Source organism: Salvelinus alpinus, chromosome 13 (genome assembly GCF_045679555.1).
Source record: "Salvelinus alpinus chromosome 13, SLU_Salpinus.1, whole genome shotgun sequence".
In the NCBI taxonomy this organism is placed as follows: Eukaryota; Metazoa; Chordata; class Actinopteri; order Salmoniformes; family Salmonidae; genus Salvelinus; species Salvelinus alpinus.
In genome coordinates this window covers 36,565,024-36,586,365 of record NC_092098.1, presented here as the reverse complement: position 1 = coordinate 36,586,365, position 21,342 = coordinate 36,565,024, and the positions used below count along the sequence as shown (strand labels likewise).

General features: G+C 43.7%; 2 protein-coding genes across 6 annotated transcripts in view; one reads left to right on the top strand and one right to left on the bottom strand.

The window, feature by feature from the left end:
• Positions 1 to 816: 816 nt before the first annotated feature.
• On the top strand, positions 817 to 14,255 carry hnrnpl (heterogeneous nuclear ribonucleoprotein L). Of its 4 annotated transcripts, none has more exons than XM_071339105.1 (14): positions 817 to 1,036; positions 1,878 to 1,996; positions 2,144 to 2,381; positions 4,540 to 4,627; positions 4,951 to 5,045; positions 5,156 to 5,228; positions 11,283 to 11,318; positions 11,595 to 11,663; positions 11,790 to 12,070; positions 12,634 to 12,755; positions 12,852 to 13,053; positions 13,204 to 13,261; positions 13,395 to 13,490; positions 13,855 to 14,255. In XM_071339105.1, exons 1-14 carry the CDS (start codon positions 956 to 958, stop codon positions 13,911 to 13,913), a joined length of 1,617 nt encoding a protein of 538 aa, XP_071195206.1. In that variant the 5' UTR covers positions 817 to 955; the 3' UTR covers positions 13,914 to 14,255. The 4 variants fall into 4 exon arrangements, with proteins under 4 accessions (XP_071195206.1, XP_071195204.1, XP_071195205.1 ...); XM_071339103.1 differs by having other exon boundaries at positions 13,395 to 13,538; XM_071339104.1 differs by having other exon boundaries at positions 13,204 to 13,264; positions 13,386 to 13,490.
• LOC139537605 (cation channel sperm-associated auxiliary subunit gamma-like) overlaps positions 13,943 to 21,342 on the bottom strand; it is a 25,498-nt gene continuing 18,098 nt past the window's right edge. The window contains exons 27-30 of one of the 2 annotated variants that reach the window (XM_071339100.1): positions 15,091 to 15,183; positions 14,874 to 14,973; positions 14,610 to 14,736; positions 13,943 to 14,361 (exon numbers count right to left, since the gene is read on the bottom strand). In XM_071339100.1, the coding sequence (XP_071195201.1) occupies positions 14,270 to 14,361; positions 14,610 to 14,736; positions 14,874 to 14,973; positions 15,091 to 15,183 (412 nt within the window). In that variant the 3' untranslated portion in view covers positions 13,943 to 14,269. The remainder of the gene's footprint in view (positions 14,362 to 14,609; positions 14,737 to 14,873; positions 14,974 to 15,090; positions 15,184 to 21,342) is intronic. The other variant, XM_071339101.1, reaches the window with a different exon arrangement.

Here is a 21,342-nt window from a genome sequence, read left to right as displayed (position 1 = left end):
GTAGTTGGGTTCAGTTTTCAGACAAACTATGCAGACAGTTCAAAAAGAGCATGTTCAAATTGAAGGCTAATTGTTTAATTGAGATTTACATTGTTTAGGCTTGATTTCAATGTGTAGTATTTTTTGTAACCTCTTTAAAGTATATTTCTAAATCAAATAGTTGTATAATTTTGGGGTGGCAGGTAGCCTAGTGGTGAGAGCATTGGGCCAGTAACTGAATAGTTGCTAGATCGAATCCCCGAGCTGACAAGGTAAAATTCTGTTCTGCCCCTGAACAAGGCAGTTAACCCACTGTTCCTGGGCCGTCATTGTAAATTAGAATTTGTTCATAACTGACTTGCCTAGTTAAAGGTTAAATAAGAATAATCAGTCAACAGCACACCTAATTCTGAATGAACTCCTATGATCTCAAGGATACAACATGTACTGACCAAATAATTGCATATAATTTTATGATTTATTAGCTGCTGTATGAAGAAGTTTTCACAGGGAAACCTTTGCCCATCCCCTTTAACCCAGACAAACTGTACATTATAGCAAAATACTTTAGCCATTGATTTGCAATCCTAAATATGTGATTTTTATATGGTTGTGAGAAACGATTTGGTGGTGGTTGTAGTATCGATTATGGTAGTGCTTGTAGTATCCCCAGCTAACATTCCACAGACATTGTTAAACGTATTAATTATATGATGTGATATAACATTGGCTAGCTACATTGAATAACAAAAATATTCAAGAGACTAGACATGCAACATTCCAGTGCGCACCTCTTTTCTATTAACGTTTCTACCGTCCAAACACTAGGGGAGGGGAAATGTATCACACTCGCACTGTTGTGAAAGATTGAAGGATCACTCTCACCACTGTAAGTGTGCGCGAGCTCCTTTGTGTTACGTTGTAGTTTTTCACTCGGCTTTACAATTTTCCATTTGAGGGTTTTGTCTGGGACAACATGGCCGCCGCAGCAGGTCGCTACTACAACGAGGGTGGCAGAGCAACGAAAAGACAGAAAACCGAAGACGGGATGACGACGGTAAGCATTGACTCGCCATTTAGTTGGGAAGGAAAGGTGCATGCATCAGTAAAACAAAAATAGCCAGCGTTTTGGAACTTCAAGTGTGCAAAATATGAGTGCTGAACATGAGCGAGCCTAAGCTAGGCGGAACTAGTTAGCTATGGTAACGTTACTGTAATTAGCTAGCAGAACTAGCCTCACAACCGGCGTTTTTGCTTGTTCAACTAAGCTTGTATACAAAATCATAAACTATAATTAACGTTAACATTGATAACTAGTTTGTTTTTGTTGTCAAATGTGGGGCTAATGAAGCTAGCTAGCTATGTTTCTAGTTAGCTAACGTTAGCGTTGTGTGATGAAGGTTAATCAGGCTCACCAATAAAACCAAGCGGAGATACTTGGTGACCATTTTCATTAATTTAGTACACTTGTTTACGAGTATTTTCCAACATCGCAATGCATTTGGCCAGAACCTTGTGATGATATCACTTGTTTGTATGGGGTAACGTAAGATATTTTGGGCCTACGTGGAATGTACGACAAGCGTTAGCCAGCTAACAATCTGCTGGCAGGCAGCCATTCCACTCACTAATGCACGGGCTTGTCTTTTCAAGAAGACCAGGCTTTATGCAAAGCCCCCCACTACTTTATAAATTCTGTTTATGTGTTGTTCATATCAACCCCATCATTGTTTAGGATTGTTTTGGTACCCTGGGGTGGTGCCTGTCAGTAATGGCGGCTTGGTTTTGATTGGTAACACACCCTGGGGATGTGTGTGTATATATATTATCGTGGTATGGTCATCTGTGTTTAATTTTTTATTTTATTTTTAATCTAACTTTTTTGTCTTGTTTGTAAGGAGGGCTATGATGACCCCCATAAAACGCTCCCTTCCCCGGTGGTCCACATCAGGGGCCTTGTTGATGGCATCATGGAAGCAGATCTAGTGGAAGCCCTGCAGGAGTTTGGGACCATCAGGTGACTGTCCAACACACTTGAACAAGCCTTTTCTTGGACTGGATAGATTTTAGATTTTGCACCATTGATGTATTTTGTTCCTGTAGCCCATTATCCTAATTGCAGTGTATAGAAACCAAATTATTCAATCTTCCATTCTCTTCAAAGTTATGTGGTCATGATGCCCAAGAAGCGCCAGGCCCTGGTGGAGTATGAGGACTTGAATGGATCCTGCAACGCTGTGACTTACGCAGCTGAGAACCAGGTCTACATCGCTGGGCACCCCTCCTTCATCAACTACTCCACCAGCCAGAAGATCTCCCGGCCCGGAGACCCAGACGACTCACGCAGCGTCAATAACGTGCTTCTGCTCACCATCATGAACCCTATCTACCCCATAACCTCGGTAACACACCCACTGTTATACAAGGCAGCTGTTTCATTGCTATGACATGGCACCATTGTTTGGCTCGCTGCAACACATTGTTTTACACATTGTTAAAGGTCCAATTCAGCCATTTTTTTTGTCTCAATATCAAATAATTTCTGGCTAAGAATGAAGTACCTTACTGTGATTGTTTTCAATAAAAACCGCCAAAAATAATTTAAAATAGCATCACAGCAAAGAGCAATTTCTCAAGCAAGAATTTCGCAAGGACTGTCAGTGTGGTCTAAGTGGGGAGGTCGAAAACTAGATGTTATTGGCAGAGGGATTTGGAGTCTTTCTCATTAGTCTAACTAATTTACCACCAGGCAGGCAGGCCCCAACTCAATCCCACTAAAACAGGCTGACATTGCCAGTTTTCAAACAGCTCTTACACTAAAATGGCATTATCATTTTCACAATTTCACAGTATTATTCCAACCTCAGTGTGGAAATACATTGTAGAATAATAGTGAAGACATCAAAACTATCAAATAACACATATGGAATCATGTAGTAACCAAAAAAGTGTTAAAAAATCAAAATGGATTTTAGATTCTTCAAAGTAGTTTGCCTTTGACAGCTTTGCACTCTCTTGGCATTCTCTCAACCAGCTTCACTTGGAATGCTTTTCCAACAGACTTGAAGGAGTTCCCACATATGCTCAGCATTTGTAGGCTGCTTTTCCTTCACTCTGCGGTCCAACTCATCCCAAACCATCTCAATTGGGTTGAGGTCAGGTGTATCACTCCGTCACTCTCCTTCTTGGTCAAATAGCCCTTACACAGCCTGGAGGTGTGTTGGGTCATTGTCCTGTTGAAAAACAAATGATAATCCCAGTAAGTGCAAACCAGATGGGATGGTGTATCGCTGTAGAATGCTGTGGTACCCATGCTGGTTCAGTGTGCCTTCAATTCTAAATAAATCACAGACCGTGTCACCAACAAAGCACCATCACACCACCTCCATGCTTCACGTTGGGAACCACACATGCGGAGATCATCCGTTCACCTACTCTCCGTCTCACAAACACACGGCGGTTGGAACCAAGAATCTCAAATTTGGACTCATCAGACCAAAGGACAGTTCTCCACTGGTCGAATGTCCATTGCTCGTGTTTCTTGGCCCAAACAAGTCTCTTCTTATTCTGGTGTCCTTTTAGTAGTGGTTTCTTTGAAGCAATTCAACCATGAAGTCCTGATTCACACAGTCTCCTCTGGGGCGGCAGGTAGCCTAGTGGTTATAGCGTTGGACTTGTAACTGAAAGGTTGCAAGATCGAATCCCCGAGCTGACAAGGTAAAAATGTATCGTTCTGCCCCTGAACAATGCAGTTAACCCACTGTTCCCGAGACCGTCATTGAAAATAAGAATTTGTTCTTAACTGACTTGCCTAGTTAAATAAAGGTTTTTAAAAAAGTCGATGTTGAGATGTGTCTGTTACTTGAATTTATTTGGGCTGCAATCTGAGGTGCAGTTAACTCTAATGAACTTATCCTCTGCAGCAGAGGTAACTCTGGGTCTTCCTTTTCTGTGGCGGTCCTCATGCGAGCCAGTTTCATAATAGTGCTTGATGGTTTTTGCGACTCTTGAAATTATCCGCATTGACTGACCATGTCTTAAAGTAATGATGGACTGTCGTTTGTCTTTGCTTATTTGCGCTGTTCTTACCATAATATGGACTTGGTCTTTTACTAAATAGGGCTACCTTCTGTATACCACACCTACCATGTCAAAACACAACTGATTGGCTCAAATGCATTAAGGAAAGAAATTCCACAAATTAACAAGGCACACCTGTTAATTGAAACGCATTCCAGGTGACTACCTCATGAAGCTGGTTTAGAGAATGCCAAGAGTATACAAAGCTGTCAAGGCAAATGGTGGCTACTTTGAAGAATCTCAAATATATTTTGATTTGTTTAACCGTTTTCTGCTTACTTCATGATTCCATATGTTATTTAATAGTTTTGATGTCCTCACTATTGTTCTACAATGTAGAAAATAGTACAAATAAAGAAAAATCCTTGAATGAGTAGGTGTGTCCAAATGTTTTGACTGGTACTGTATATATAAAACAGGAAAATCAAGTTTGACTGCACTGGTCCTTCAATCAAACTATTTTGGTTCTCTGCTCTGCAGGATGTGCTGTATACCGTCTGTAACAACTGTGGGCCTGTGCAAAGGATCGTCATCTTCAGGAAGAATGGAGTTCAGGCCATGGTGGAATATCCTTTGCTCAAAATCTCATTGTTCAAAAATGTGTATCGGACCAAGGATCTCATCACCACACACAGGTTCACATTCCCTGCAGTCCATGCCACACAATCTTAATTCACTCCACACTTGAAGCTTCTGTCAGCACACCTGACAAGTCGTCTGCAGGTGGCAGCTAGTAAATATTTGTTTATTATTTGTTGTTGATATAGGTCTAATTGTGTAACAAGTGTTCGTTGTTTTCGTGAGCAGAGCTTTGAATGACAAGGTGAACATGGAATGTGTAAAGTACGCAAATGCTTTTATTATCCATAGTTTCCTTCACTTCCCATACATTTGACTCTGTGCAAAGTGCCCAGAGGGCGAAAGCCTCTCTAAATGGGGCAGACATCTACTCTGGCTGCTGCACACTGAAGATTGAGTACGCCAAGGTGAGTGGTTACATGCTTATCTCCATTTGTCCATCTAAACACTGGGTTCATTTCACTGAAGGAACACGTATGGGCAAAATAATGAAATGTTTGAATGTCTGTCTTCACAGCCAACCCGCCTCAATGTGTTCAAGAATGACCAGGACACCTGGGACTACACAAACCCCAACCTGAGTGGCCAAGGTAAAACACACACGGCCCCTCAATCTGTCCCCCTATCCTTCCTCTCCTCCTTCTGCTCTAATGACACTGTGGGATGGGTAGGGTCCCAGGCCTCCGGCTGTAGTGCCTTTTGAACGCCCTGCTCCACGGTAACTTTGGCCACAACCACAGCGAGCAGCGGAAGCTGTTCAGAGGCACTACGTCTGTGACGCATCACCCTGTGTCCTCATGCTCTCTCAACACCACAGACGTGCAGTAAGGGCACGAGGAGTGACCTTGAGGGGCAGCCATTTTGCAGCACATGCTCCTGCATGTTGAATCGTCTGCATTGCAGACCACTGCATGCATTCATGGGTAAACTGATGCATTCCCAGTTATGCCACAGTGAAGCACCTGGGGTCTCATCACACAGGTTCACATTCCCTGCAGTGCATGTCACACCTCACTTCCACACATCAACCTCCTGTCAGCACCCAAGCACTGTGTTGCACCCTAGGCGTCTCACTTGGAATGCCCATGCATCCGTTATTCTTAAACATATTGGAGATTTTGTTTGCAAAATACAGTTCTGGTTATTTCTTTCTTTTGATTAGTCAATCACAGTTAAGGTCAGGTTTTGGCATTCAAATCTGTTCCTTGGGGCTTAAGTGTCTGTAAGTTTCTATTCTAGCCAGGGGGAGGTAGACAACCGCTGACCTTGTAGTTGTCATGGACCAAGATTCCCTGACATTGGGGGGGGTGAAGTGAAAGGTATAATCCACCCCAGAAATTAAACTCCTATGTTCTATCGGGGTCAAATTAAAATGCTCCGTCTGTGACATCAGGAAAATCATGTAGGAACGTGTCATAGCTACATGGTTCTCGTCACTGGAGATAACACACGCTCACATTTCATTTAAAAAAAACATTACCTGCACTTCAGATCATCAAATCAGCCAGTCGGTGGTATATGTATTTATTATGGATCCCCATTAGCTGCTACCAAAGCAGCAGCTAATCTTCCTGGGGTCCAGGAAGAGTATGGACATACATCCATCCGTTTATATTGTCTCATGACAAAGTAGATATTTATTTTAGATGTGCTCAATCTAAACAGTGTACCAAGTTATTCAGCTCAGTGTCCCCTTCAAGTACCATCTTGCAATGCACCCTGTGTCTGGGAAACATAGCATCATACTCTGCACTTGCTCTGGGCAGAGAGGAACTGCAAGCTGAACCTGGTGAGAGACTCCTAAATTGATAGTTGTTTTGGCAATGTTACAGCTAGCTAGCTACTTCACATAAAATTTACTTTGTTATTGTGTGTAGCTACGTTTGCTAGTTAGCCAGCCAGTCAGCCCAGAGAGAGTTTTGTAGTCAGATTTCCAGAACGATTTTCACATTGCTAGGAACCTTATGACAAAATGAAAAATTTCTTCAAAGATTTTTTCACATCAAATCAAACTTTGTCACCTGCGCCGAATACAATGTGTAGTAGACCTTATGTGAAATGCTTACTTTACAAGCCCTTAACCAACAGTGCAGTTCAAGAAAGAGTTACATTTATTTGGTAAATATTTTCTTAAGTAAAACAAATTATATAAAGTAACAATAGAGGCTATATACAGGGGGTACCGGTACTGAGTCAATGTGCGGGGGTTAGTTGAGGTAATTTGTACATGTAGGTAGGGGTGAGGTGACTATGCAGTGTAAAAAATAAAAATGGGGTGGTGTCAATGTAAATAATCCAGTGGCCATTTGATTAATTGTTCAGCAGTCTTATGGCTTGGGGGTAGAAGCTGTTAAGCAGCCTTTTGGTCTTAGACTTTGCGCTCCGTTACCGCTTGCCGTGCGGTAGATGAGAAAACAGTCTATGACTTAGGTCTTTAACCATTTCTGGGGCTTTCCTTTGTCACCGCCTAGTATATAGGTCCTGGATATATTAGTGTTAACACTGTTAATCATAAGACTTAGTGGATTATCCCTTAATTTTATTTCATTAGGAACATTGCAGAGACATTTGTTCAATGGTATTTTTGGAACTTTCAAGAAGTCCAGTTTAAGACCTGTCAGTCAGTCGTTTACTCCATTTGTGGATGGATGTTTTGTATCCAAGTAGGGTTTCTTGTGGCATTCTGTCTCCATTTGGAGATGCTGTGCTGCCATGAGTGCGAAAATAAAATCATAGAATTTCAGTGATGTATGATGCTTGGTAGATACATTGCTCTTTTAGTTCAACCTCTTAAAGTGCAGAATATTTGGCATCTAATGGGACACAGTGCAACAGCATGTGATTTTCCTTGCATTTAGCCATATGCCCTGATCCCTTTTATGCAAAAGGGAACACAATTTTAGTTGGAGTGGTAGTCAATTTAATCACCCTGGTGATTTTTTTTTTTATTGGTAGTTCAGATTCTCATATGAGCCACAATGAATTTGTCTTAGTAGTTTCATGTCCACCATGGCCACATCTTCATTTCAGACACTTGACACTGAGGTAACAGGTGAAAGAACAGCTGTCCCATGTGTTTAGATGGTCCCTGTTAATGTGCAGGTGTTAAGGTGCGGCTGGCTGCCCCTTGAGAAAGAGGTGCTCCTCATTTGTGTCCTCACTGTGCACACTCATACAGACTCCACTACAGCCCTAAACAGCACCCACCCACTGGTACTCCAAACCAACCAGCTCCTCAGTAAACATCGGACACAATGGGGGCAACAGACACTGGAATTCACACAACCTCAACTCTCAATACTTCCTACTCCCTACTCCCACTCTCCACTTCTGCAAGGGAAAAACATTTTACTCTTTATCCCACTGTTGGTTTGAGGAAAGTAGCCGTCCTGTTTTGATCATGGTAAGGGCCTGAGACACCCCAAGAGTCAATTGTGAGCAGACACCCAGCATTAACCACCACCACAGACTGATCTAATAGATTTATAGCCATCCATCCTCTTACAAGTACAGCATATCTCATCTCCAGAATGCTGAAGATCTCACCTTTTGACAAAACACATTGTGTGATGGGGGCGGGAGTCTGGTGTGTGGCCGATAAGGCCACTCCTCCCAGCCCTCGGGATCTGACTGTCAGACACAACCACTTCAGTGAGCAACAGAGGAGTTTTCTAAACACACTCTAAACATCCTAAGAAGGGAACAGATGACACTACATACTGAGACAATATACAGAGGCAGAGAGAGACCACTCTTTTCTCAAACTACCACTATGCCATCCCATCTCTTGACTTGGGTGTGTGGGCTTCCTTTTGCTATCACTCTCCCATCTTGTGCTGAACAACACAACACACCACCGAGCTGAATATTCACGGCAACGACACACCAAGCTGAATCGCCATGACAACACACCACGCAGACAATGCCATTCCAGATGATTTTACTGCCAAGCACTAGATGCCTTTCACTTCGCCATGGGGGGACCACCTCTATTGTACAAAAAAACAAACAAGCAGCACGTGTGCCCACTTACATGAGAAGACGCACCCCACAAACTCAAAAGGGGACCACGAAGACACAAGCATCAAACACCCGCCAAGCATACAAGCACAGAGGCAGACTGATAGAAACTTCAGCATTTTCCCAAAGCTCTCTCTGCATTGATGGACTCAGGTGCTGTTTTTTCCCCTTTACCTTCCCCTCCCATTTCCCCTCTTTTCCGTGCTGTTCTTGTTGATTCTACTACGTTGTTTTTTTTCTTTTTCTGAACTGGCCCGTAAGTGATACCTCTAACGCCTCCCGTGTGATGCAGGTTTGGCTCTGTGTGTCTGACGACAAGACACGCCTCAATCAAACGGTGCAAATATCCTCCGGCTTTGCGTTCAAAGCACGGTAAGCTGGAAATTTGCCTCAAATGGCAACCCATAAAAACAAAGCGACGGCAACTTGAAGCCAAGCATGGAAGATTGGTGGATGCTCTTTCTCTGGTGGTGGGGAAAGGTGGAAACTGAGTTGAAGCTGGAGTCACAGGTTTGGCGGGTAGGATCCTTGCTGAAGAGTGCCCCCCTACCTGCCCTCTGCATCCTGTGTTCTCCGTGCTTGGTGCTGTAAGTACAGTAATCCCTCGTTTATCGCGGGGGTTACGTTCCGAAAATGACCCGCGATAAGTGAAATCCGCGAAATAGAAAACTTTTTTTTTTTTTACAATTAGCAACTATTACATGTATACAAATACAGTGACTCACGTGTAGGCCGTTTCACTGCTCTTCAGACTGGGCCGCTGCATCCTGACTGCGCTCTGCAGTGTTCTCTTCTTCTGAAGCCCGCGGTGCAGGTGTGTTTGTTCGGGAGAAGAGCATAGTGATAGGCAGCTGTTGTCGCTCTTTTTTCTTCTTTGCAAAAAGATCCTTGTACACCGACATGCCACCATCGATTACGTTGGAGAACTGTAATGAACGGCTCATCAAAGGGTCCCATTCCTCAGCTACTCGCTTAAGTTCAGTGGCCATTCGCACCATGGTTGCTAAGCGACCAAGCGTTAGTCCTTCCTTCCTTCCTGGCCAACTTAATGTAAATTTGCCAAGCTGTTTTATGTACGTACACATAACTGCACGAGACGACAAAATGATAGCACAATTCGTAGCATGTTTTGATACAAGAAGCGGGAGTGAGTTTTTAGCGAATCAGAATGCAGAGCACAATGCACCAAAAAAAAATAAAAAATGCATTATGAAAATCCGCGAAATAGCGAATCCGCGATAAGTGAACCGCGAAGTGGCGAGGGATCACTGTACATGTAAAGAGACATGACTGACCTGGTAATAGATAATGATTGTAATGTAAATTGTTTGTTGTGATTGACTTTGTCAACCCCATATGTGAATCGTTGACTTTTATCAAACTCATGCATCAAATTCCAGGTCTGGAATCTCCTCAGATTTCTGCTAGTGCTCTTTAAGATAGAAATGTGTAGTCTCACAGCAACATGGAAATATCTAGTTTTCCACATTGAGGCAGACCACGGTTAGATGTAAAAGCTGACGTAGTTTGTAAAATCACAGAAAGCTGGACATTTTAGGACATTTCTTTGTTGTTGGGTAGTCCATACTATCCAGGTGAAAGCTATGATCCCTTATTGATGTCACCTATTAAATCCACTTTAATCAGTGTAAAGGGAGGAGACTGGATAAAGAGGGATTTTTTATGCCTTGAGACATGGATTGTGTATGTGCCATTCAGAGGGTGAATGGGCAAAACAAAATATTGGGGTATGTTGGGCTCCTGAGTCACGCAGCGGTCTAAGGCACTGCATCTACAGTACCTGGTTCGAATCCAGGCTGAATCACATTTGGCCATGATTGGGAGTCCCATAGGGCAGAGCACAATTGGCCCAGCATCATCTGGGTTTGGCCGGGATAGGCCGTCATTGTAAATAATAATTTGTTCTTAACTGACTTGCCTAGTTAAATAAAGGTAAAAAAAATATTTTTAAATTGCAGGTGCCAGGCGCACCAGTTTGTGTGTGTCAAGAACTGCAATGCTGCAGGGTTTTTCACGCTCAATTTCCTGTGTGTATTAGGAATGGTTCACCACCTAAAGGACATCCATCCAACTTGACACAACTGTGGTAGTCAACATGGTCCAGCATCCCTGTGGAATGCTTGACACCTTGTAGAGTACATACCGAAGGTGTTCCTAATATTTTGTAAACTCAGTATATTCATTCACACAAAATAGGTCCAGTGTTCCAGGCAATGGCAATATGAAATTCCAGGCCTGGTTTTTGTTTTTCTGTCAACTGTATTTCAGACTTTGTGGCCCATGGGTGGGGTACCATGCATTTGTTGTCAGACTAGGAAACTCAAATCATGCTAGAATCAATCAGTTGTTTTGATGTCTACATTTAATAGCTCAATAAAGAGTAAAATAATTCTGAATTAAAAATGTATCTTAATTCATGTAGCCCGTTAGTGTTTCAATTTGTTTTTGCCACGGGGTTGTGCTCTAGTCTGCTTTCTTAAAACATCCTGCACAATATAATATTTTTCTAATACATGTATTGAGCCTTTCTTTTGGTAGAATCATTTTAGTTTAGTTTGTACATAATTTGTTTTGGTTTTGACTATGTGTATGTACCTGTACAGATGCTGACGCTGAAGGCAATTGGAACAATTCACAAGGTGTGTGAGTGGTTAAGAGTATTAGTGTGTAAGAGTATCTATTCCATTTGCCGTGCTAATGTTAAATCCTCCTACAAATCTCCAGTATGTTACATTTTGTAGTTATGGTAACAAATACATATGATTTTCTTAACACGCTCAATATCTCTACCCAGCTTCTTGTGCATGTTAATCACAGCACTGCCCCATAGTTTGTAGATGTGCCCCTTTTGACACACTGATAGACTGTCTTATCAGGAGTCAGGGGCTCACTTTATTGCTGTTTCTTGCCCTCAGATCCCAATGCCAACCCCAACAAGCGTGTGAGACAGCCAGCTCTACTAGGAGACCATCCTCCAGAGTATGGTAGGCAGAGACGTTCATTGTACTATGAGCGTCACAGGTCAACTCTGTTGGGATGTCTAGAATGACTCCAGTAATGGTTTGAGTCGGTTTGCCCAATCACCTCTGTCTATCCATTTCTTTCACAAGGCGGCCCAACCGGTGGTTATCACGGCTACCATGATGAAAGCGGCTACGGACCTCCTCCACACTACGAGGGTGGTCGCCGCATGGGGCCTCTGATGGGAGGGCGTGGCCGCGGACGTGGCGGCAGTTACGGGGGACCTGGGTATGGACATGGCCCACCTCCCCCTGGTGACTACAGCGCCCACGCTGACTCCCCCGTTGTCATGGTGTACGGCCTGGAGCCCGCAAAGATCAACGCCGACAGGGTCTTCAACGTCTTCTGTCTTTACGGCAATGTGGAGCGGGTGAGTTCAGATGGGAATGGTGCATTACTGAGGCGGAGGTTATAGACTCTTCAGGGTTATGTTCTTGCTGTGGGTATAGACTGGTGAAAACAAGGTTCTATGGTCATGTTGGAGGTGGGTAGTAGCAGTGGTGGAAAAAGTACTCAATTGTCGGACTTGAGTAAAAGTAAAATACCTTAATAGAAAATTACTTTAGTAGTATTCTACTGGGTGACTTTCACTTAAGGACAGACAGGCACACTCAATTACAAATGCTGTATTTGTGTTTAGTGAGTCTGCCAGATCAGAGGCAGTAGGGATGACAACGCATAATATTGATAGGTGTGTGAATTGGACCATATTGCTGCCCTGCCTGAGCATTCGAAATGTAATTTTGGGTGTCAGGGAAAATGTATTGGAGAAAATCAAATTTTCTTTAGGAATGTAGTGGAGTACACGTTGTCAAATATAAATAGTAAAGTACAAATACCCCCCAAAACAGCTTTAAAAAGTACTACTTAATTATTTTTACACCACTGGATAGTAGGATAGGGTTTCTGAGCCCTGTCCCCCTCTGTCCTCAGGTGAAGTTCATGAAGAGTAAGCCGGGGGCAGCCATGGTGGAGATGGGCGACTGCTACGCTGTGGATCGCGCCATCAGCCACCTCAACAACAACTTCCTGTTTGAACAGAAGCTCAACGTCTGGTCAGTGCTGCTTTCAAACTCTGCATACACATTGATGTCCATAGAAACTGACTAGAAACACATTGATGCAACATGTTGTCCATCCTCTGTCCACAGTGTGTCCAAGCAGCAGGCCATCATGCCTGGTCAGTCCTACGAGCTGGAGGATGGCTCCAGCAGCTTCAAGGACTTCCATGGCTCCCGCAACAACCGCTTCACCTCCCCGGAGCAGGCGGCCAAGAACCGCATTCAGCACCCAAGCAACGTCCTGCACTTCTTCAACGGGCAGCCCGACATCTCCGTGGAGGTCTTCAACGGGGTAAGACAACTGGAGAGGATTGGGGCTGGAAGCTTTGAATTGGGCTGTTGGTTCTCTTGGAGGGTTGATCTTGACAAGTTTGGCTTACTTAGTTTGTGTGTGGGTGGAAAATGCATTTCTCATGAACAAACCCTTTATCTATCCTTTCAGGTCTGTGAGGAACTTAGTGTGAAGAACCCATCTAACATCAAACTCTTCACTGGAAAGAGTGAGTAATATGAACTTTATTTGCATGAATTATGTTGCATCTGGTCTTTTAAATTGGAGTGAGTTCCCATTGGTTTGATGCTGCAGTGTCAATAAATTGGAATGTGTGTCTCTCGCCTCGGGTGGCGCGACAGGTGAGCGGAGCTCATCCGGGCTGCTGGAGTGGGAATCTATAAACGACGCCATGGAGGCTCTGGCCATGATGAACCACTACCAGATGAAGAACCCCAGTAAGTACTCAGACTGCGATAACAACACCACAGCTAATGATACCAACGGTGAGCAAACACACAGTAACTAGTCTGTCATTCAGGAGTGACTTTCCCAAAAACATTATCTTTAGTACTAAGATCAGTCCGGGATTCATTCGAAGGCGCTGCACCACCCTACTGACAATGAGCCTTTTTAAAAGGCAATTTACCAAACGTTCACAGAGATCACATTCATGGTAAACGCTGCGGATGTTGACTGATCTTAATGCTAAGAATTCTTTGTTTTTGGGAATTCACCCCAGACTAGTTAATGAGAATGTATTATTCCGTCCCGACAACATCTCTCCACAGTTGGCTAACTTTCCCCCCACCTTTCTTCCAGGTGGTCCGTACCCCTACACATTGAAGCTGTGTTTCTCAACCGCGCAGCATGCCAACTAGGACAAACCCTGACCCACCCTGTTACACCCCCCCCCCCCACTTAACTCTGTGTCCATACATAGTGTATATTGCAGTCACGTCTTCACTCCAAGTCCCCTCTATGACCCAATGAATCTAAAACAAAATGTATGAGATTGACCAGCGTTTTCCTTTAACTTAAGTGATATTGAGGGCAAGATTTTTTACCAGAGTGTGTATTGTTTGGTTTTTATTTTAAAACATTTGAATTTGTTCAGTACATTAGACCTCAGAACAAAGAACCTTTTCCTATTCTGAAACTAATTAAAATTCCATGTTAACACTGCCTCTTTTTTTAATAAAGTGAATGGTGAACTATGGTGATATTTTTTCTTCTTTCAATTAGTAGATGTTAGGCTTAAGCCCTGCCTTGAATCCTTGGATCTGTGAAATCCTTCCCCTATACTAGGTGCCAGTGAGACATCGGATTCTGAAACACAGATGCCACCCTCTTCAGTACATAGCATCAGATATAAAACCATGAACAATGTCAGAAGAAATACAGTTCACTCTTATAGTCACATCAGAACAATTTGATCGCTGTAAGCGGTTGATTACTAAACCCATTCACAAGGAGCATGCACTGTATCACTTTAACTTTGAGGTACGACTGTTTGCAGTCAACTAATCACTGAATATACAGGTCATTCTCAAAGATAAGGTTTTGGGGTGGTTTACCGTGCGCTGCGTGGCTCCTGTGCTTGGTGGCATGGTAGGCTGCCTTTAACAGATTCTTCAAGCCTGGACCACAGCAGTTATACACAATGAAGCAGAAGAGGATTCCTACGATGGTGGCCAGAGTCATCTGGAGGAAGAAAGACAGGTCAACCAAATGTAATACTTGACAACAGTGCAGAAAGAGTTATGTTATGTGTTTGCATCCCAAATTGCACCCTATTTAGTGCACTTTATAGGGAATAGGGACGCACACAGGGAACACACCAGCATGTAGAAAAGGCCTCTGCTGGGGTCCAATGGGAATCCATGCACGTGGAGTATAAACCGCAACGCATAGTCACAGTACGTACTCAAATCTATACCCCTAAAGAAGAACACAAGGCACTGTCCAGTTAATATGCAAGCAGACCTTTTGTGTGCACACAATGACAAAAATTACACCCTATACACACAGATGTAATGCAGAAAATTTGAGCCGTACTTGTTTGAGACTTCGACGACAAAGTAATAGTCTGGTGCTTCCAGGCTCTGAGCCGCCATGTTGCCACAGGGAGATTTCCCCTGACACATCCACCTGCACATCAACAAGTAGCTCAGTATGTAGCCTGGTCCAGATCTGATTGTGCTGTATAGCCAACTCACATTTTACTGCACCTATCCAGTGTATGTGACTATATACAGTGCATTCGGAAAGTATTCAGACCCCTTGACTTTATCCACATTTTGTTAACGTTACTGCTGTGTTCTAAAATTGATTACATCCTTTCCCCCCTCAAATCTACACACAATACCCCATAATGACAAAGCAAACATTATTGCAAATTTATTAAAAATGAAATAAATACCCTATTTTAAGTATTCAGACACTTTGCTTTGAGCTCCGTCCGGTACATCCTTTTTCCATTGATCTTCCTTGAGATGTTTCTACAACTTGGGAGTCCACCTGTGGTAAATTCAATTGATTGGACATGATTTGGAAAGGCACACACGTCTATAAGGTCTCACAGTTGACAGTGCATGTCAGAGCAAAAACCAAGCCACGAGGTCGAAGGAATTGTCCGTAGAGCACTGAGATAGGATTGTGTCGAGGCACAGATCTGGGGAAGGGTACCAAAAATGTCTGCAGCATTAAAGGTCCCAAAGAACAGTGGCCTCCATCATTCTTAAATGGAAGAAGTTTGGAACCAACAAGACTCCCCAGAGCTGGCCGGCAGGCCAAACGAAGCAGTCGTGGGAGAAGGGCCTTGGTCAGGGAGGAGACCAAGAACCCAATGGTCACTCTGACAGAGCTCTAGGGTTCCTCTGTGGAGATGGGAGAACCTTCCAGAAAGACAACCTACTCTGCAGCATTCCACCAATCAGGCCTTTATGGTGGAGTTGCCAGATAGATGCCACTCCTCAGTAAAAGGCACATGACAGTCTGCTTGGAGTTTGCCAAAAGGTAGCTAAAGACTCAGACCATAAGAAACAAGATGATCTGGTCTGATGAAACCAAGATTGAAATCTTTGGCCTGAATGTCAAGCCTGGAGGAAACCTGGCACCATCCCTATGGTGATGCATGGTGGTGGCAGCATCATGCTGTGGGGATGTTTTTCAGCGGCAAGGACTGTGAGACTAGTCAGGATCGAGGGAAAGATGAACGGAGGAAAGTAGAGCAAGATTCTTGATGAAAACCTGCTCCAGGGCATTCAGGACCTCAGACTGGGGTGAAGGTTCACCTTCCAACAGGACAACGACCCTAAGCACACAGCCAAGACAATGTAGGAGTGGCTTCGGGACAAGTCTCAATGTCCTTGAGTGCCCCAGCCAGAGCCCGGACTTGAACCTGATCGAGCATCTCTGGAGACCTGAAAATAGTTGTGCAGCAATGCTCCCCATCCAACCTGACAGAGCTTGAGAGGATCTGCAATGAATGGGAGAAACTCCCCAAAAAGAGATGTGCCAAGCTTGTAGCGTCATACCCAAGAAGACTTGTCTGTAATCGCTGCCAAAGGTGCTTCAACAAAGTACCCAGCAAAGGGTCTGAATACTTATGTAAATGTGATTTCTTAAAAAAATAATTTTTAATACATTTCTAAAAACCTGTTTTCGCTTTGTCACTTTGGGGTATTGTGCATAGATTGAGAAAAAAAAACAATTTAATCCATTTTAGAATAAGGCTGTAACGTAACAATGTGGAAAAAATCAAGGGGTCTGAATACTTTCCGAATGCACTGTGCGTATGTATGTGTGTGTGTTATATATATATATATATATATATATATATATGTGATGTGTGTATATATATATATATATACTGCTCAAAAAAATAAAGGGAACACTAAAATAACACATCCTAGATCTGAATGAATGAAATATTCTTATTAAATACTTTTTTCTTTACATAGTTGAATGTGCTGACAACAAAATCACACACAAATTATCAATGGAAATCAAATTTATCAACCCATGGAGGCCTGGATTTGGAGTCACACTCAAAATTAAAGTGGAAAACCACACTACAGGCTGATCCAACTTTGATGTAATGTCCTTAAAACAAGTCAAAATGAGGCTCAGTAGTGTGTGTGGCCTCCACATGCCTGTATGACCTCCCTACAACGCCTGGGCATGCTCCTGATGAGGTGGCGGATGGTCTCCTGAGGGATCTCCTCCCAGACCTGGACTAAAGCAACTCCTGGACAGTCTGTGGTGCAACGTGGCGTTGGTGGATGGAGCGAGACATGATGTCCCAGATGTGCTCAATTGGATTCAGGTCTGGGGAACGGGCGGGCCAGTCCATAGCAGCAATGCCTTCCTCTTGCAGGAACTGCTGACACACTCCAGCCACATGAGGTCTAGCATTGTCTTGCATTAGGAGGAACCCAGGGCCAACCCCACCAGCATATGGTCTCACAAGGGGTCTGAGGATCTCATCTCGGTACCTAATGGCAGTCAGGCTACCTCTGGCGAGCACATGGAGGGCTGTGCGGCCCCCCAAAGAAATGCCACCCCACACCATGACTGACCCACCGCCAAACCGGTCATGCTGGAGGATGTTGCAGGCAGCAGAACGTTCTCCACGGCGTCTCCAGACTCTGTCACGTCTGTCACATGTGCTCAGTGCGAACCTGCTTTCATCTGTGAAGAGCACAGGGCGCCAGTGGCGAATTTGCCAATCTTGGTGTTCTCTGGCAAATGCCAAACGTCCTGCACGGTGTTGGGCTGTAAGCACAACCCCCACCTGTGGACGTCGGGCCCTCATACCACCCTCATGGAGTCTGTTTCTGACCGTTTGAGCAGACACATGCACATTTGTGGCCTGCTGGAGGTCATTTTGCAGGGCTCTGGCAGTGCTCCACCTGCTCCTCCTTGCACAAAGGCGGAGGTAGCGGTCCTGCTGCTGGGTTGTTGCCCTCCTACGGCCTCCTCCACGTCTCCTGATGTACTGGCCTGTCTCCTGGTAGCGCCTCCATGCTCTGGACACTACGCTGACAGACACAGCAAACCTTCTTGCCACAGCTCGCATTGATGTGCCATCCTGGATGAGCTGCACTACCTGAGCCACTTGTGTGGGTTGTAGACTCCGTCTCATGCTACCACTAGAGTGAAAGCACCGCCAGCATTCAAAAGTGACCAAAACATCAGCCAGGAAGCATAGGAACTGAGAAGTGGTCTGTGGCACCACCTGCAGAACCACTCCTTTATTGGGGGTGTCTTGCTAATTGCCTATAATTTCCACCTGTTGTCTATTCCATTTGCACAACAGCATGTGAAATTTATTGTCAATCAGTGTTGCTTCCTAAGTGGATAGTTTGATTTCACAGAAGTGTGATTGACTTGGAGTTACATTGTGTTGTTTAAGTGTTCCCTTTATTTTTTTGAGCAGTGTATATATATGTGATGTGTATATATATACAGTGGGGAGAACAAGTATTTGATACACTGCCGATTTTGCAGGTTTTCCTACTTACAAAGCATGTAGAGGTCTGTAATTTTTATCATAGGTACACTTCAACTGTGAGAGACGGAATCTAAAACAAAAATCCAGAAAATCACATTGTATGATTTTTAAGTAATTAATTTGCATTTTATTGCATGACTTAAGTATTTGATCACCTACCGGCTCTCACAGACCTGTTAGTTTTTCTTTAAGAAGCCCTCCTGTTCTCCACTCATTACCTGTATTAACTGCACCTGTTTGAACTCGTTACCTGTATAAAAGACACCTGTCCACACACTCAATCAAACAGACTCCAACCTCTCCACAATGGCCAAGACCAGAGAGCTGTGTAAGGACATCAGGGATAAAATTGTAGACCTGCACACGGCTGGGATGGGCTACAGGACAATAGGCAAGCAGCTTGGTGAGAAGGCAACAACTGTTAGCGCAATTATTAGAAAATGGAAGAAGTTCAAGATGACGGTCAATCACCCTCGGTCTGGGGCTCCATGCAAGATCTCACCTCGTGGGGCATCAATGATCATGAGAAAGGTGAGGGATCAGCCCAGAACTACACGGCAGGACCTGGTCAATGACCTGAAGAGAGCTGGGACCACAGTCTCAAAGAAAACCATTAGTAAAACACTACGCCGTCATGGATTAAAATCCTGCAGCGCACACAAGGTCCCTTTGATCAAGCCAGCGCATGTCCAGGCCCGTCTGAAGTTTGCCAATGACCATCTGGATGATCCAGAGGAGGAATGGGAGAAGGTCATGTGGTCTGATGAGACAAAAATAGAGCTTTTTGGTCTAAACTCCACTCGCCGTGTTTGGAGGAAGAAGAAGGATGAGTACAACCCCAAGAACACCATCCCAACCGTGAAGCATGGAGGTGGAAACATCATTCTTTGGGGATACTTTTCTGCAAAGGGGACAGGACGACTGCACCGTATTGAGGGGAGGATGGATGGGGCCATGTATCGCAAGATCTTGGCCAACAACCTCCTTCCCTCAATAAGAGCATTGAAGATGGGTCGTGGCTGGGTCTTCCAGCATGACAACGACCCAAAACACACAGCCAGGGCAACTAAGGAGTGGCTCTGTAAGAAGCATCTCAAGGTTCTGGAGTGGCCTAGCCAGTCTCCAGACCTGAACCCAATAGAAAATCTTTGGAGGGAGCTGAAAGTCCGTATTGCCCAGCGACAGCCCCGAAACCTGAAGGACCTGGAGAAGGTCTGTATGGAGGAGTGGGCCAAAATCCCTGCTGCAGTGTGTGCAAACCTGGTCAAGAACTACAGGAAATGTATGATCTCTGTAATTGCAAACAAAGGTTTCTGTACCAAATATTAAGTTCTGCTTTTCTGATGTATCAAATACTTATGTCATGCAATAAAATGCAAATTAATTACTTAAAAATCATACAATGTGATTTTCTGGATTTTTGTTTTAGATTCCGTCTCTCACAGTTGAAGTGTACCTATGATAAAAATTACAGACCTCTACATGCTTTGTAAGTAGGAAAACCTGCAAAATCGGCAGTGTATCAAATACTTGTTCTCCCCACTGTATGTATATATACACACACGTGTATATATATATATATACATATATGTGTATATATGTGTGTGTGTATATACATATATGTGTGTATACGTATGTGTGTATATATACAGTTGAAGTCAGAAGATTACATACACTTAGGTTGGAGTCATTAAAACTCGTTTTCAACCACTCCACAAATTTCTTGTTAAAACAAACTATAGTTTTGGTAAGTCGGTTAGGACATCTACGTTGTGCATGACACAAGTAATTTCTCCAACAACTGTTTACAGACAGATTATTTCACTTATAATTAATTCACTGTATCACAATTCCAGTGGGTCAGAAGTTTACATACACTAAGTTGATTGTGCCTTTAAACAGCTTGGAAAATTCCAGAAAATGATGTCATGGCTTTAGAAGCTTCTGATAAACTAATTGACATAATTTGAGTCAATTGGAGGTGTGCCTGTGGATGTATTTCAAGGCCTACCTTCAAACTCAGTGCGTCTTTGCTTGACATCATGTGAAAATCAAAAGAAATCAGCCAAGACCTCAGAAAAATTATTGTAGACCTCCACAAGTCTGGTTTATCCTTGGGAGCAATTTCCAAACGCCTGAAGGTTCCACGCTCATCTGTACAAACAATAGTACGCAAGCATAAACACCATGGGACCACGCAGCCGTCATACCACTCAGGAAGGAGAAGCGTTCTGTCTCCTAGAGATTAATGTACTTTGGTGCAAAAAGTGCAAATCAATCCTTGAACCACAGCAAAGGACCTTGTGAAGATGCTGGAGGAAATAGGTACAAAAGTATCTATATCCACAGTAAAACGAGTCCTATGTCGACATAACCTGAAAGGCTGCTCAGCAAGGAAGAAGCCATTGCTCTAAAACAGCCATAAAAAAGCCAGACTACGGTTTGCAACTGCACATGGAGACAAAGATCGTACTTTTTGGAGAAATGTCCTCTGGTCTGATGAAACAAAAATAGAACTGTTTGGCCATAATGACCATCGTTATGTTAGGAGGAAAAAGTGGGATGCTTGCAAGATGAAGAACACCATCCCAACCGTGAAGCACGGGGGTGGCAGCAACATGTTGTGGGGGTGCTTTGCTGCAGGAGGGACTAGTGCACTTCACAAAATAGATGGCTTCATGAGGAAGGACAATTATATGGATATATTGAAGCAACATCTCAAGACATCAGTCAGGAAGTTAAAGCTTGGTTGCAAATTGGTCTTCCAAATGGACAATGACCCCAAGCATACT

What these genes read in the sequence shown, in the direction of transcription:
- hnrnpl (XM_071339102.1), top strand. Translation starts at nt 956, where the DNA reads ATGGCCGCCGCAGCAGGTCGCTACTACAACGAGGGTGGCAGAGCAACG. An exon ending in CTATCTACCCCATAACCTCG is followed by an intron (nt 2,382 to 4,539) that starts GTAACACACCCA and finishes TCTGCTCTGCAG; the next exon opens with GATGTGCTGTATACCGTCTG. An exon ending in AGTTCAGGCCATGGTGGAAT is followed by an intron (nt 4,628 to 4,950) that starts ATCCTTTGCTCA and finishes CTTCCCATACAT; the next exon opens with TTGACTCTGTGCAAAGTGCC.